Below are 16,000 nucleotides of genomic sequence, written 5' to 3' on the forward strand. Positions count from 1 at the left end.
TCAAAAAGGGGCATCTTTTTCTCACAACTCCCAGCATGGAAGGCCAGAAGGCACCAGAAAGGATTTTTTTCCACCCCAAAACCTTCTAGAAACAGAGAACAGCACAAAACGCGGCCACGAAAAATGAACATTCGGCGCGTAACAAGATGAAAAAACGGAAAAATAAAATAAAAAGAATCGAGGCCCCCCGGAGCCCCCCAAAATCACTTTACAGATAAAGGCGTCCGCCGCCTACGTGGGTTTAGTAGAATGAGAACCCAAAACACGTGCTAGGAAGATTCACAGGTACAGTTATGTTAAAAAAACAACACCACCAACGGAAAAAGAACAACGGAAAACGGACGGGAGGGCCGGGCGGCCCCGGAATCTACTCGGGAGACTCGTCCTCCGGCGCGGCCCCGGCCTCGGGGCTGCCTTCCTCGTCGTCCTCGCCCAATTCCTGCTCCTCTTCCTCGGGGAGCGACTCCTCGGCTTGCGGGGGCTCTTCCTCCGCGTTATCCGCGTCTTCCGCGCGGTCCGGATCCAGCTCCGGCAGCGTTTGCGCCTCCGTCTCTGTCCCTGTCGCCTCTTGTTCGCCCTCGTCTTCGGCTCCTTCTGCTTCCAGGTTCTCCTCGCGCTCCTTGTTTCCGTCCTCCGCGGTTTCCTCCTCCCGGTTTCCCTCCTCCTCCTTGTTGTCATCGGCGCCTTCTTCCGCCGTTCCTTCCTCCGCGTTCCCGACGGTGCCTCCTTCTCCTTCCTCGTGCTCCTCTTTTTCCTCAGGGTCGTCCGTGAAGGGATTCTCTCCCTGCAAGAAGGGAAGAACAGTCGCTTGAGGGATTCACGCTAGGGACACAAAAGCCACATTCCGACACAACGGAGAAGCTCGGCTTCAACGTCGCTCAGCAGGACAGGAGATAACGGCACCAAAAATTGGGGGGGTTTTAAGTCTTTTTGAATGCTGGCAAACACAGACCATATTGACCCACCAGCGAGTGACGTGGCACTGAAAAACCTGGAGTTTCCTTGAGTTTTGGCCAACGACAGCCAACGAGGGCCAACGAAGACCCACGAGGGCCAACAAAGACCCACGAGGGCCAACGAGGGCCAACGAAGACCCACGAGGGCCAACGAGGGCCAAGAAAGACCCAGGAGGGCCAAGAAAGACCCACGAGAGCCAACGAGGGCCAAAGAAGACCCACGAGGGCCAACGAAGACCCACGAGGGCCAACGAGGGCCAACAAAGACCCACAAGGGCCAACGAGGGCCAACAAAGACCCACGAGAGCCAACAAGGGCCAACGAAGACCCACGAGGGCCAACGAGGGCCAACGAAGACCCACGAGAGACAACAAAGACCCACGAGAGCCAACGAAGACCCACGAGAGCCAACGAGGGCCAACGAAGACCCACGAGGGCCAACGAGGGCCCACGAGGGCCAACGAAGGCCCACGAGGGCCAACGAGGGCCCACGAGGGCCAACGAAGACCCACGAAGACCCACGAGAGCCAACGAGGGCCAACGAAGACCCACGAGGGCCCACGAGGGCCAACGAAGACCCACGAGGGCCCACGAGCGCCAATGAAGACCCACGAGGGCCCACGAGCGCCAATGAAGACCCACGAGGGCCCACGAGCGCCAATGAAGACCCACGAGGGCCAACGAGGGCCAACGAGGGCCAACGAAGACCCACGAGGGCCAACGAAGACCCACGAGGGCCAACGAGGGCCCACGAGGGCCAACGAGGGCCCACGAGGGCCAACGAAGACCCACGAGAGCCAACGAGGGCCAACGCTGAGCAGTTCTGCAGAGCACCCACCTTCAGGTAACGCTCCAGCTTCTTGCTGATGAGTTTGTTGTTGAGGATACTCCTGGCAACAACGAGCGATGACCTCTTGGACTGCTCCATCATGGCCTGGATGGGAGTGGGAAAGAGGCACAATTAGGTCTTGCTCCTCGATTAACTTACTGGTAATTAGGTAATTAGGGCTGTTATGTCTCAAAAGTTGCAGATGGGCAACGACGGCACCTGCACAGAGCACGTTTTGGCACTCAGGTGAGCGGTAAAATAATGGATTGGGGGAATCTGCAGTCTTGAAGAGCTCTGGAAAGGGGAGTAACAGCCCAACAGGGAAACAGGGATTAAAACTCGGTCCCACAAATGCGGTTATTTCAGCTCTGGGCACTAATATTTAAAGGTTCTGTTCGTGCCACCAGGTAAAGCCCAAAGGGGAGCTGAACGGTGACAGAGACGGTGCCAAAATCCGTTCAACGCTGCTACGGCCAAATGTCTACAAGATCTACGTGGCAAAAGGTGCATTTTAAAAATAAAAGAGCTGCTGCCTCTAAGTGACTGAATAAAAACCCTCCGTTGGATCACCTGACTGTGATGAAGTTTATTTGTACCTAAGACATGATTTTCCTGCAAGCGGGAAAGCCGGAATATTAGGAGATGGCTAAGGAAGAGCGTAGGAGCCACCGGATCTCGCGTCCACACTGGGATGAGCGGCGCTTCCACACGGGGATTTTGCACGGATTAAACTTCCCGGGATGCAAAAGCGGGCAACGTTAAGCAGGGTGGAGAGCAATTCCCAAGCCCAGAGGGTGATGAATAAAATTCCTGCCCGTTTCAGGTCTCCCTCTGCCATGAACCACGAAGAGCCTCCAAACGGCCACTCCGGCTCCGCTACTGCGGCCGAATCCTACAAGCCCATGGAAAGGGGATTCCCATCGTTGGGAAAAGGCGGCCCGCGTGCTCACCCTGCGGTTGTGGTTGTGGTCGAGGGACTTGAGGTGTTTCTGGATGATGCCGTATTGCATGGGGATGAAGAGGTCGCAAGCGGCGCAGTGAGCGGCCTCCACCTTCTTAATGAAATGCTCCATGCCAACATCTGGGAAAGGAAGACGAGAGCGGCGTTAAGCGGAACGGAATTCCGGCAACTCCATCGTGTCGGAGCTCAGCGCGAGCCCAAACTCCTCAACTCTTCCACCTGCATCAAAAAGAGCCAAGAACCCAACGGACTGGAGCAAATCTGGGTATTAACCTCAGGCAAACCACGGCACGCTCAAATATCCGCTCGGTTTTCCCCTTCGGCAACATCCGACTCCTTCCGCGCGTGTTATTCACGTGGAGGAAAGTTTTGGGGCCAAGAAGACCTTATGGAAGACCGATCTTAACTCCTACCCTGTGTCAGATCCTGGTCCCTGTAGATCTGCTGAATGACCGCGTTAATGTCCTCGATGGCTCGACGCCGCTCTTCCGTTTTCCTAGTTTTGTTGGCGACGTATTCCTGCACGAGGAAGGTTTGTTGTGAACTTCTTTTCCCCTCCCTGCTACATTCTCTTTTTATTTCCCACTATTACGCCAAGAAAACCATGGAGGTGGAGCGAGCTTGGAAGGAAGACGGCAGCTCCGACACGTCCACATCCGATTTTCCTCCACCTTTTAGGGGTTTCCATGTGGTTGTTCAGAGGGGGAGCTCAAGGGGCTTTGCAGCATCCCCATAAATAAACAGATTAATCAAAATAAGAGGAAAAAGGTCATGAATAAAACATAAAGGACAGAAACTTAACCAAGAGCCTCACCTGGAGGAACTCGGCCGTTTGCTGGGGCAGCTTCATCCCAACAAACTTGAAGTGCTCCTTATGGAACTTGCTCTCCAGGTGGCTGCTCATCTCGTCGTCGTAGAAGGTCCGGTATTTGCACAAGGAACAGACAAACTGGATCCTGTCGGGACAGCGGGACGCGAACGGCCGCCGTTTTCACACCGACCCGTTTCAGCTCCACTTTTTTTACTCGCTAGAGCTATTTTTTGAGGGTCTACAATTAAAATAAGCCACTCTGGAGGGCTCCAAGCCTTGGAACCATCACGGGATGTTTCCTAGAGCTTTCCCAGCTTTATCTACCCGCTTTTCCAAGCGCGGGCAGGTGTGGATGGACCTCCAGGGTCAGTGTCAAGGACTACATCAAATACCACGGTGGGGACAACCCAGGACACCCAGGAACCAAACCAAGGCCCCGTTACCTTTCCACCATGCGGTCGCGATGCCTCTTCTTTTGCCGCTCTTGGGTTTTCTTGCCCTCCTGCAATTTGCGTTTGATTTGACTGATCTCTTCTTGAATTGTTAAAGCACCTAAGTGTTTAAAGCAGGGCGGATTTCAGGGCGCTACGTGAGGCCACCACCTGATCCAAGAGAATTTCCCCCTCAACCAGCTTAGTCGAGGCGGCCCGACCGATCCGGAAAGCCCTCGGATTCCGGATGCAGCGGGAGAAGCGGCTCCCAATGGGCAATTCAGGGGTCACCTCCGATTCCTGCGGAGGTTCCATCCATCCCTGGCCTGACTTTCCAGAAAAAGCTGCCCTGGGACCACCGGATAAAAAACACACGTGGTTTCCCAGACCCTCATTTTCTGCTTCTGGTTTTAGAAGGGTTTCGTTAGCGACAACTTTGACTTCAAGACACAACCACGCGGATCTGCCAGGCCTCAAATGAAAACCCGGCAATGAATTAGGACAGCCCGGATAAGCCGGGAGGCTCCTCCTATTTCCATGGACTTACCCCCAAAAAAACCAAGCCTACGGCACAGCGAGCGGTTGAACCTGGTTTCCCTCAAGCCCCGGGCTAGAAGCTTCACCAAAGGGCTGACCTACCTCGAGCAAGGGCTCCAGCTCCTCCCTAGGGCTTTTACAGCATTTCCTTATCCCTGAGCAGACACAAAGGACGGGATTCACGCGAGCGAACGCGGACGCGGCGGCCGAGCTGCTCCCGGGGGACTTGGGGACACCAAAACACCCCTCGAAACGAAGCTCAACTCGGCTCTCAAGGCGCAACGAGCCCGGAGAGGCCAGCGGCTTCCCTGGAGGAGCCCGAATAAACCCAAGGGATTTATGTGCTCCAGGAATTCCGGACGCCACAGGGTCCTTGAGTCGTTTTTGCTCCGCACGGGACTCCGGCGCACGAACGAACGGAGCCTCCGCTCTCTTTCCCGGAGGCGCCACGCGCGGAAGCGGAAACTCACCTTTCTCCCCATCTTTTCCTTCGTCATCCTCCCCTTCCTAAAAATGCAACAGCAGGAAGTTAAGCCCGTCCTAGAGCCGGAAAACTAAGGCCCGTGGGCAAGCGGGCCACGCGCCCGCGAGGTTTTGGGGAGTCACTTACACCTCTGGAACCTTCCTTCTCCTCTTTCTCTCCCGATTCGCCTTCGGTTCCCTCCTCTGAAAGGAGCAGGGGATTTACCGCCGCGTTAAAGCCGGGAGACGCATCCCGAAAGGAAAACCGGCCGCGGGGCCGCCCTGGACCCACCGTTATCCGAATCGGAGTTGTCGGAGCCGTCGGTTTTGGCTGCCTTGCTGTCGGGTTCGTCCGAGCTGTTGGTTTGCTTCCGCTTCTTGGCCGTGGGGTCCTTTTTGAGCTTCTTTTTTTGCAGCTGGGAGGGGAGAGACAAGTTTAAGCCCCACGAGAGGGTGTTTCAGAGACCCTGGCTTCTCCTTCCTTTTAAAAAAATCAGCTTTTTGGGGAATTAAAACATTATTACTGCTTCCTAGGTGTATTTTGCAGCAAGATGTGTGGGGCCAAGGGGAAATATTGGGGTCTGCTCATGCTAACCGGGGGTTAAACTTACTTTAAAGTCCGCGTCCCACATTTTCCAGTTCCTCCTCATCCGCTGCTTCATCATGCCTCCTCCAAAGCGCATGTTCCCGGAGAAGCCCCGCATTCCCTGGAACATGTTGAGTTCGGGGAGAATGTTGTGGGAGAAGAGGGACGGGAGGCGAGAGGAGCCGGGCGGGCCGTAGCCCCGGGCGCCCCCGGCGTGCGGCTCGTTCCACTGGTTGCCCACGCGGCCGGCGTACGGGGCCGTCGCGGGCCGGTGATTGCGCCCGTCCCTGGCCCAGTTCTGGCCCCGCTGGCCGTAGTTGTCCCGCGCTCGGTTCTGGTACTGGTCCCGGCGGTAGTAGCCGTCGTAGGGGCCCTCGTAGGCGCCGTCGTTGTCGCGCTCGGCGTCGCCGTAGTCGTAGCCGGAGCGGTAGAGCTCGCGCTCGGCCAGCGACGACCGCGGCTCGTAGGGCTCGTACGAGTCGAACCTGCGAGGGCGGCACGTGAGGACGGGCCCCAACGGCCCCAAACCGCAGCCATTTGGACCCAAAACCAACCCCGGAGCGTCCCCAGGGACTCAAGAGGTGGGAAAGCAGCAAAGCCAAATCCAGGCTCGGAAACAAGTCGCTCCAGCTCGATACACAACAAAACACACTATAAAATCAGTCATTAAAACCAAAAAAACCATGATCCGGTTATCCCGAGCAGCTGAAAGGTGGAGCAGCCCCATTTTCCTACTGGGAAACAGGGATAACACTCCCCAAATTAGATATTTCCTCTCACAGCCGTTTTATTGCCTGCACGGAGCGGGGATTTGGGGTTTTCCCTGCCTTTTCCGAGAGGCAAAACTGCTACTCTGCCACCATCTGTCGCAGCAAAACACGGAAGAGCCGAGCGCCAGCTCGAGCGGCAAAGCTGGGAAGCTCCCAATTTTTTAAAAAAAATATGGAATAACTAACTATCCTTCATAAAAAGCGAATCCTGGTTAAAAATTCACCGCAAAAGTTAATATATAGGAAGGTTCTGGGCTCTTTATTAGCACTAAACGCTCACAAAGCTCAACCAGGCCAGAACTGTGCTGTAGATTGGGCCGTTTACTACGACACCAGCTATAAAAAAGGCACTAAAGTGACTGAAGGGGGTCCCTAAATCTAATAATTTGCACTTGGATCCAATGTGAAGAGGCCCCTTTTTTTCCTTAACGCTGCTCCAAAAGTTGAGTCCTGACAACAGGGAAAAATGGGGCCTCGTTAGGGCCATTTTCCTGAGAGCAGCCAAATAATTTCAGGCACGGCAGGGAATGCTGCGCTCTAAGCGCTGAAGTTTGGGGGTTTTATTGCAAAATGTTGTGTAAATCCTCATAATACCATGAAGGAAAAAGGAAAAAAGGCAACTGAGGCAATTCTAGGTGCTCACTTGAGCTGGAATATGGGAAAATGCTTAAAAATGAGACTGGACGAGCCAAAAAATAAGGCAGGGATGACTCCAGCAAGCAGGAAAACAGGATATCCGGGAATGCGGATATTCCCGAGCCTCCCTGCGCCCACCTGTCTCCGCCGGAGCCGTAGGGGCCTCCCTGCATCGCGTCCGCATCCAGGTGCGATCCCATATCCAGGCGCTGGTTCATCTTCCCCACGTCGGCGCCGTCGGGATTCATGTCCACGTCCGAGTTGGCCATTTCCCAGGAGTTGGAGGCGGCCACGTTGCCGTAGCCGTAGTTGCCCGAGTTATCCTGGCCGTAGCCGTAGCCATAATTGTATCCCTCATAACCTGGAAGGAAAAAAAAAAAAAAGGGCATTTTTCTTCCCCATTCTGCAATTTGACATATGTCTAAGGCTGAATTTATAGGCAAAATTGTAGGTGCACATGTAGGACAGCGAAGAGCCTCTCGGGTGACATCAGTGACACGGGTGGCTCGTCACCGGCCTCAGGAAAGCGCCGCGACGTGGAAAATCCACCATTAATTTGGCAGAAAACGCCCCAAGATTTTTTAAGGGACTTGCCTCGGTTCGACCCGGAGTTCCAGTCTCCATAACCTAGAAAAAGAGCAGAAAAAAAGAGCAATCAGGGCCGAGTGTAGCAAAATCCTGACGTTTTCAGGCGGAGAGAGTCCTCTGTCACCCGGACACCCCCGCGGTCCACGAGGGTCGACGCCAACAGTCGGACGGAGCGGCTGTAGCGTCGCCGTGGCGATGACGAGTGGGATGTTGTCACCAGAAGAGCGACGTCCTCGTGCAGATGGTGCAAAAAAATCCCCAAAACAGGGTTTTATTTCAGGAAGTTCCTGGCCATAAAAAGCCATCTGGGAAGGGGGAGGATTTCGGCGCCGGCGGGAAGAGCAATGGATGCGCCAGGGATCCGAGCTCCGGCCCAACGCGCGTCCCGACCTTGGCGGGAAAGCGGGAATTGCTGGAGACTCGGGAATAGGTCCCAGCGCCTCCTCGGCATTCCCATCCCGCCTGCTCCGGGATTCTGGGACGCTTCCAGCCTCGTCGCATCCACATCCGCTCCGAAGCAAACGGTAACGCGTCGGTTGAACCGAGCGCGCCGGTCCCATCCCGGCAAATCCAAACAGCGGCCTCTGCCCTTCGGGAATTCCCTCCATGGATATCCCCAGATATTCCCCCTACCCCTTTCCAAGACAGAAGCGCCTCGGAAAGCTGCCGTTTTCCTTCATTCCGCATCATCCGGACACGCCGCGGAGCCGGTGAGCCCGGATGCCGCTCTCGAGCCAGGAAGAGAAGCGGCAGAGCTCCAATGAACGGAGAAAATTGGAATTGCGGGCAGATTAAAATAAATAAATGCGAGAGAAGCTTGGGAAAGCTCCAGGCACCCGTGCCACGTTTTTCCTTGGCAGAGGGGACGTCGCTCCCAGAGCTTCCCGGCTCCGGTGAAGGTCGCGGGGCCGTGAAGGGCCCTTTGGGGCAACGGGAAAGGCTTTGAGGGGGGATTTGAGGAACGATTGGGAAGGGACCAAAGGGAACAGGCTGAGGGGGCTCAGCCTTGGGATGTGTCGGGATTCCTGGGAATCTCCTGACTCCAAGAGGGGCTTTCGGGGGCACCCGGGGGAGGATTCGGGGGGCGCTTTTCCATAGGGATTGGAAGGGAGGCTTTTGGTGGGAAAATTGGAGCTTTGGTGGAGGCGTCGGCCAAGGCTTGGAAGGCTCCAAAGGGGAAAAGCCGGGGCGGGGGGGCACCTGTTTTCCTGGGATTCCCTGGAACGAAGGAGAGTTGCGGGGGGGAGGTAGCGGTTTAGAGGAGGGATTTCGGGAATGACGGAGCCCAAAGGGAAAAGGCCGGGGGGGAAGGGCCCGGCCTCGAGCGCTCCCGATACCCCGGGCTCACCCGGGAGGGCCCACGCGGGGCCGGAAGGCCCCGGGACGGGCCGAGGAACCGCGGGTGCCCGGGCAGCCCCGGGCGCCTCCCGGGGCGACGCGGCCGGTGGCTCCGTCGCGGCGGTGGCCGCCGCCCTCCCGCCTCGGCGCTCCCGCCCGCCGCCATCTTGTCCCGCCGCCCCTCACCCGGGTAGCTCATGATGGCGGCGCCGCCGCCTCCGCCCGCGCCACACGGTAACGGCGGCGCCCGCGCCCCGCCCCCCCGGCCGCGCCGCCTCCCGCGCCCCCATTGGCCGCCTGGGAGCCGCTGCGCCCGCCCCGTGCCAAGGGCCCGCGCGGCTCATTGGCTGAGGCGGCCGTCGATCAGTGCGGTTGTCGCATTCCATAGGCCGTCTGAGGTGTCAATCAGCGCCGGCACCCAAGGGAGGGCAGGCGCACGGGCGCTGGCTGCTCATTGGCTGAAAGCCCGCTGACTCCTTGATAGCGCCGGTGGAGCCTAGCACTGATTGGATGAAACCGCTGTCAGCTCGCGAGAGGGCGGTGCCGCCGCTACGGTGCTCTTTGATTGGCCAACCGGGAGAGGACGGGCCCAATGGCGTGGCAGCCCCGCCTCGCCTCGCTGCAAACGGCGGCCCCTCGCCGCCCCTCTACGGGCAGCCAGGAGGGACACACTTGGCGGGAAAGCGAAGCACTGGGGGGGGGCGGGGGGGTGTGCCTCGTAGCCCCGCCCCCCGCCGCAACCATTGGCTGCGGCCGGGGAGGCTCCGCCCCCGCGAGGGCTGCGTGGCGCGCGCGCCCCCACGTGGCCGCGCCCGGGCACGCGCGCGTGCAACGGGGCTGCCCCGTGTCCCCCCGCCACGGGACACGCGTGTGCAACGGGGCTGTCCCTGACCCCCCAATCCGGGCACACGCGTGTGCAAGGAGCCCCCTTTCCGATTCCAGAAGAGTTTAATCTAATGTACATATTCCCGGGTACATCAAGAACCAGAATATGCCCGATGCAAAAAAACAAACAAACAAAAAAAGAACGAAAATAACAATAAAAAAAAGAAAAAAAATGAACAAAAATGAAAAAAAAATAGGGGGAAACGGACAAAAAAAAGGAGGGAGGAAGAAAAGACAAAGGAGAAAGAAATGACAAGAGAAGGGAAGGGGAAACAACAAAGAAGGGAAAAGTAACAAAAAACGGGAAGAAATGACAAAAAAAAAGGAGGAGAAATGACAAAAAAAGGGTGAAAATGACCAAAAAATGGGGAAAAGAGGCGACGAAAAAAAGTGGGGAAAGAAACAAGGAGGAAAGAAGTGACAAAAAGGAGGGGGTAGAAATGACAAGAGTGAGAAAAACCAACAAAAATTACAGTTAAAAGGGAAATTCCCTCCGAGCCCGCTCCGAAGCCGGAGCCTCCGAAGAAAATCCATCGCTCCTTAGTCCTACCCGAAACTAGAGTTAAAAAAAGGTGAGGGGAAAAAAGGAAAACGCAGGGAAAGGGGGGAAAAAAAGCAACGGGGGGGAATCCTGGCGCCGCGGCGGGTCCGGAGCCGGGAAGAAGGCGCTGGATTTCCGCCATTCCCGTGGGATTTGCCCTGGGGCTTTGCAATCCGAATGGGAAGAAGGGAAGCGGCGCTTTTATGTTTGTCTTTGTCCCAATTTTGGGATATGCAAGAATTTGGGAAGGGGGTGAACATGCAAGCCGGAGCGCAGGCGGCACCGCGCCGCTCCCGGGAACTAAACCGGAAAATTCAGCGGCGCCTCCGGCAAAGCCGGATTTCCACCGGCGCTAGAGCCCGGCGTCGCTTCCCTTTTCCCGCTGTGCGGAAAAATCCAGGGAAAAAAAAAAAAAAATGAAAAACACCCCCTATTAACCACCCCCCAATCCCAGTGGATCGTCCCTCCCCGTTGCTGAAAGTCTTTGGATTCAACAGGCGCCAAAGGAGGCGCCTCCGGCTCCTTTTTATTTTTCCCCCCGGAGCCTCCGAGTCCTCTAACCTCCGGGAACGCCGGCTCCGGCGATCCGGCTCCTTCCGTGTAGTGCTTGTGGCTTGGAAAGGGCTAGGGGATAAGTATCCCTGGATGCCCTCTCCGGTTGCTGGCGGAGCGGTGGGGGAAAAAAGCCGGGGAAGCTCCGGAGCCGGCTGGGATGAGGAGGAAGGATGGAGGCGACGGAAGAGGACGGGGGGAAAAGCGCGGGGTTGGTTTTCACTGGGCTTCGGCCACGGCGGCGGGAGCCTCCGGAGCGGGCGGCTCGGCCCGCAGCGGATCCGCTTTGGCGAAATTCATCTCCAGGATGTGGCGCTGCAGGTGCCGGACCCATTCCTCTTGGATGGAAAGGGGCCCTTGGAATTCCACCTCGCAGAACCTGCGGGGAGGAGAGGCCGGAAAAAGCGAGGTGCCCGAATCCGGGGGGTTTTTTCCCCATGCGGAGCGGGAAGCCGGGGACGCCGTTACCTGCACTTGAGGGTGTAGATGTTGCCCACGAATTTCACCAGGGAGGTCTGGGGCGGCCGGGGCACGAGGGCGGGCACGGGGCGCACGCGGGGCGCCGGCGGCGGCCGCGGCTCCTCCAGCTTCTGCGGGAAAGCGGCCGCCGCGTCGTCCTCGCGCCGCAGGGGAGCGTCCAGGGGCCGCCCCTGGCGCCGCTCGAACTCTGCGGGGCCGGAGAAAGCGCCGGGATGAGCCCCTGAAAAGGGGGGGAAAGCCCCGGATTTTGGGGCGCTATCCAATAACTCACTGTGGATATTGGGGCGCTGCTGCTGCTCCTCCAGCTTGACCAGCGCCAGCGGCGCCGCCACGGCCGCCCGCTCGCCCGGCGCTCCGTCCAGGAGCTTCCCGGGCTCCAGCTCGGCCAGGCCCTTGGCCAGCAGCGCCACGCCGGAGCCGGCGGCGTGCAGGGCCAGGGGCAGGCGGCGGGCGCCGTCGGGCTCGCGGGCGGCGTTGCGGAACTTCTTGGCGAAGGGGCGGCCGCCCTGGATGTAGCTGCGGTAGGCGCCGGCCTTCTGGGGCCGGTGGCGGATCCACTCGCGGAGCGTCTCGATGGGGGAGCCGTTGACGCACCACTCGGTGACGCCGAACTGGCGCAGGTGGGCGCGCGCGTGGCTCGCCAGCGCCTTGCGGTTCTCGAAGTAGAGGCCGCACAGCTCGCAGCAGGCCTCGCCGGCTGCGGGGGACACGGCGGGGACAGCCCGTGAGCGGCGCCGATGACACCGCGTGGCCCTGATGCCGCCGCGCGGCCCCGATGACACCGCGTGTCCCCGATGCCACCGCGTGGCCCCGCAAACGCCCTTTGGGGACGCAGCACCCGCTCGGGCCTCCCCCAAGGCGACGCCGGGATCCGGAGGCTCCCGATGGCTCCGTCCTCGTCGCCTTTTCGGCCTCCGTGCGGGCACTGACCCCCTTTTGGGGCTGGGGAGGACACGGAGGAGCCGGGTGCTCCTTCCCGCATGTTCAGCCCGCTGTCACCCTCATTCCCAAATCCCACTCCAGAGCCTCCAGAGGCCTCATTCCCAACAGGATCAGGACACACGGCCTTTCCTCCCACTCCAGACACCACTGAATCCACCGAGACCCGGTTGAAGAGAGTGGGAAGGACATGGAGGAACCAGAGCACCCAGCGGTCCTTCCCGCATGTTCAGCCCGCTGTCACCCACATTCCCAAATCCCAATCCAGAGCCTCCAGAGGCCTCATTCCCAAAAGAACCAGGGCACAGAGCTTTCCCCCCTGCTCCAGGCACCACTGAATCCACCAGGACCCGGTTGAAGAGAGCGGGAAGGACACGGAGGAGCTGGAGCACCCAGCGGTCCTTCCTGCATCTTCAGCCCGTTGTCACCCTCATTCCCGAATCCCAAACCGGAGCCTCCAGAGGCCTCATTCCCAACAGGGTCAGGACACACGGCCCTTCCTCCCGCTCCACACACCCCTGAATCCACCGGGACCCGGTTGAAGAGAGCGGGAAGGACGCGGAGGAGCCAGAGCATCCGGGCGCTCCTTCCCGCACCTCCAAGCGGCCGGGATCCCGCCGGGACCCTCCGGAATTCCCGTCCCCGGCTTACGCGCGTGCGCCGGCTTCTCGTGCAGCGCCTTGCTCTTGAAGGGCAGCTCCGCCTGGATGTAGGCCTTGTGCTTGAGCTCGCCGTGCGCGCCCAGCCGCTCGTCCGCCAGCGGCCGCTTGGCCGCCAACGGCGTCAGGAAGCCGCCCTGGGGCTTGGCGCCGAGCGGAGCCAGCGACAGCTCCCGGCCGGAGCCGCCGGGTTTTCCGGGCCGGCCGCCGAGGGGAGGTAAGGCCATGGCGGGCAGCATTTTGCCGGGGGATTTGGGGTCGGGCGGCTCGTCGCCGAGCGCGGCGCCGGGGGGCTCGATGGCGGCGGCGTGGGGCTCCTTCTTGATGACGCAGGGCTTGGCCTTCTTCTTGAGGATCTCGCGGAGGGTGTCGATGGGGGAGCCGTTCACCGACCACTCGGTGACACCCATCTGGCGCAGGTGGGAGCGCGCGTGGCTCGAGAGGCCCTTGCGGTTCTCGAAGTACTCGCCGCAGAACTCGCAGCGGATGTCGCGCACCGGGTCGGCGCGGGAGGCTGCGCCGCGGCACGGGGAGGAAGAGGGAGGCGCCGTCGGCCGGGGCTCCGCGCGGCCGAGGCCCTCGCACACGCGCGCGCGCGGCGGGGACTTACACAGGTTCAGGGGCGACATCTCCTCGCGGGGCGACCAGGCGCGGTCGGACGGGTGAGGCTCCCCGTGGAGCCCTCCCGCCATCATCTCCCGCTTGATCTCCACCCTCAACTGGTCTTGTTTGAGTTTCTTCTGCAAGGAGGGAGGAGAAAAACTTGCAAACATCTTCCGGGCGGTCGGAGGTGGAGACGAGGTAGGAGATTGCCCCAAGGGGCTGCCCGGTGCCTGGACCTTCTTGGGGAGGTGAAGTTCTCCGGCGCCGCGAGGCTCCAAGGAGCCCACGGCGCCCAGGAGGCTCTTGGCCAGGGCCTTGGGGCCGGCTCCGGGCGGGCGCGCGTGGCTCCGGCGCTTGAGGATCTCGCGGAGCGTGTCGATGGGCGAGCCGTTGACGTACCACTCGGTGACGCCCATCTGGCGCAGGTGGGAGCGCGCGTGGCTCGAGAGGCCCTTGCGGTTCTCGAAGTACTCGCCGCAGAACTCGCAGCGGATGTCGCGCACCGGCTCCGCGCCCGAGGCTGCGGGGGGGAGACACCAGGGTTGGAGCGGGAGCGCGCGGAGCCGGGAGGGACGGGAGAGGAGTGGGGAGCAGCCGGGAGAGGAGCTGGGAGGGACGGGAAGAGGGGACAGGGAGCTGGGGAGACGAGGGGCGACGGGAGGACGAGGGGCGACGGGAGGGATGGGAGAGGAGCCGGGAGGGACGTGGAGAGGCGGGGATGGAGAGGGGAGAACGGGAAGATGAGGGGAGCTGGGAGGGCCAGGGAGAGGGGGACGGAGAGAGGAGCCGGGAAGAGGAGAGGGGGACGGAGAGAGGAGCCGGGAAGAGGAGAGGGGGGACGGAGAGAGGGGGGGACGGAGAGAGGGGGGGACGGAGAGAGGGGGGGACGGAGAGAGGGGGGGACGGAGAGAGGGGGGGACGGAGAGAGGGGGGGACGGAGAGAGGGGGGGACGGAGAGAGGGGGGGACGGAGAGAGGGGGGGACGGAGAGAGGGGGGGACGGAGAGAGGGGGGGACGGAGAGAGGGGGGGACGGAGAGAGGGGGGGACGGAGAGAGGGGGGACGGAGAGAGGGGGGACGGGACCCGGGAGGAAGGCAGAGAGGGGGGAGCGGGGGGGAGGACGGAGCGGGGGGGAGGACGGAGCGGCGCTCCGGGATAGCGGGATAACGCGCTCGCTGGCAGGCCGGGAAACACGAGCTCCGCTCAGCGCCGCGGCACCCGGGATCCCGGCGGGAAACGGCTCCGGATGGAGCCGCTGCAGAGCCGGTGGGATGCGCCCCGCTCCGACGGGCCCTTCCGAAGCCCGGGAAGCAGGGCCGGATGTTTTCCTGCCTTTCTCTCCCACACCGCAACGCTGGGAAATGCTCCCTATCCGCCCTCCCGCGGGAGAAGATTCCCCGCTTGCTGCATTGGGAAAAGGGGGAGGAAAATCCCAACTATCGAGGCCGATCCCTGTCTGGAAGAGGGTCCGAATCCTAGGGAAAAAGGGAGGAGATGGAGGCGGTCTGCGGGGCACGGAGAGGGGTTCCCTCCTCCGGCTTCGTTAGCGGGAAGCCCTAATGGAAAAGGAGGGATGAGGACACGGGCCGAGAGTCAGTTTGTTGGCCACTTTGGAAAAGCTTTGGAAAAGCATTGGGAAGTGGGAGCGACCAGCTGGATACAGGGCATCCGAGTGCATTCCCGGGAGCCCCGGAGGGGTTGGACGCGCTGGCTCCGGCCACCGGGAGAGGTCGGGAAGCGGCAGCGCGAGGGGCTACCGGGCACGGAGCCGCTTCCGGCCCCTGGAAACAGCCGGGAGAAACCTCGCGGGGCTGGAAAATCCCTCATCCGGGGGGATTCCGGGGTCGCAAAGCGGCACGCGGCGCTCCTGGCACGGCCCAAGCCCGGCCAGCGGCAGGACACGCTCATCCACGCCGGGAATGACGTGGATTTGGCCAAAGAAGGATCTACCGAGGGCTTTAAAGTATCCAGGTTGGATTCCCGGGAGCAGCGTTCCGGATCTGGCCGAGAGGCCCGGCAAGGAGGACGAAGGAAGGAGCCTGAGAGGCCAAACGCTCCTTGCGGTGCATTTACCAACAGCTTCCCGGGAAGAGTGGAAACTCTGGGAAAAACGAGGCAAGAAAGCGGGAGAAAATCCTTCTGGCCAACAGCTTTCCGGGAAGAGTCGAAACTCTGGGAAAAACAAGGCAAGAAATCGGTGGAAAAATCTTTCTGGCCTCAGTATTTAGGGACGAGTTACCTACGGAGGCAGTGGATGAAGAGGGAAGAGCAGCGGGAAGCTGCTCCGGAGGTGGCACCTCACCACGTTGTCCCTGCGGCAGAGGGACAATCTGACCATGGATACGACGCAGCAGCATTGGGAAAACCCTCCCATGCTCCATAGGGAGCTGCTGGATCCAAAGGAAGCACCGGAGCAAGGAGGGAGAGGGAACAGGC

General features: G+C 60.4%; 2 protein-coding genes across 2 annotated transcripts in view; both read right to left on the minus strand.

Moving 5' to 3' along the window:
• Window positions 1–367: 367 nt before the first annotated feature.
• On the minus strand, window positions 368–9,122 carry AKAP8L (A-kinase anchoring protein 8 like). The gene is made up of 13 exons (XM_088535132.1): window positions 9,092–9,122; window positions 7,574–7,606; window positions 7,118–7,340; window positions 5,599–6,058; window positions 5,280–5,403; window positions 5,136–5,191; window positions 4,996–5,032; window positions 4,001–4,109; window positions 3,561–3,702; window positions 3,160–3,265; window positions 2,736–2,866; window positions 1,795–1,890; window positions 368–784 (listed from the first exon to the last, which is right to left on the minus strand). Exons 1-13 carry the CDS (start codon window positions 9,102–9,104, stop codon window positions 368–370), a joined length of 1,947 nt encoding a protein of 648 aa, XP_088391258.1. The 5' UTR covers window positions 9,105–9,122.
• A 1,956-nt stretch (window positions 9,123–11,078) lies between these two features.
• Window positions 11,079–16,000, minus strand: part of WIZ (WIZ zinc finger) — a 37,845-nt gene continuing 32,923 nt past the window's right edge. The window contains exons 8-12 of the mRNA XM_088535139.1: window positions 13,572–14,084; window positions 12,954–13,475; window positions 11,635–12,060; window positions 11,352–11,550; window positions 11,079–11,262 (exon numbers count right to left, since the gene is read on the minus strand). Coding sequence (XP_088391265.1) covers window positions 11,103–11,262; window positions 11,352–11,550; window positions 11,635–12,060; window positions 12,954–13,475; window positions 13,572–14,084 — 1,820 coding nt within the window. The 3' untranslated portion in view covers window positions 11,079–11,102. The remainder of the gene's footprint in view (window positions 11,263–11,351; window positions 11,551–11,634; window positions 12,061–12,953; window positions 13,476–13,571; window positions 14,085–16,000) is intronic.

This window comes from Tinamus guttatus, unplaced genomic scaffold (genome assembly GCF_059628265.1).
Source record: "Tinamus guttatus ecotype Peru unplaced genomic scaffold, ASM5962826v1 Tinamus_guttatus_pri_ptg000617l, whole genome shotgun sequence".
Taxonomy (NCBI): domain Eukaryota; kingdom Metazoa; phylum Chordata; class Aves; order Tinamiformes; family Tinamidae; genus Tinamus; species Tinamus guttatus.

Coding starts and splice junctions, on each gene's coding strand:
- AKAP8L (XM_088535132.1), bottom strand. Junction 7,341..7,573: donor GAACTCCGGGTCGAACCGAG/GCAAGTCCCTTA, acceptor TTTTCCTTCCAG/GTTATGAGGGATACAATTAT. Junction 5,033..5,135: donor AGAAGGAAGGTTCCAGAGGT/GTAAGTGACTCC, acceptor TTGCATTTTTAG/GAAGGGGAGGATGACGAAGG.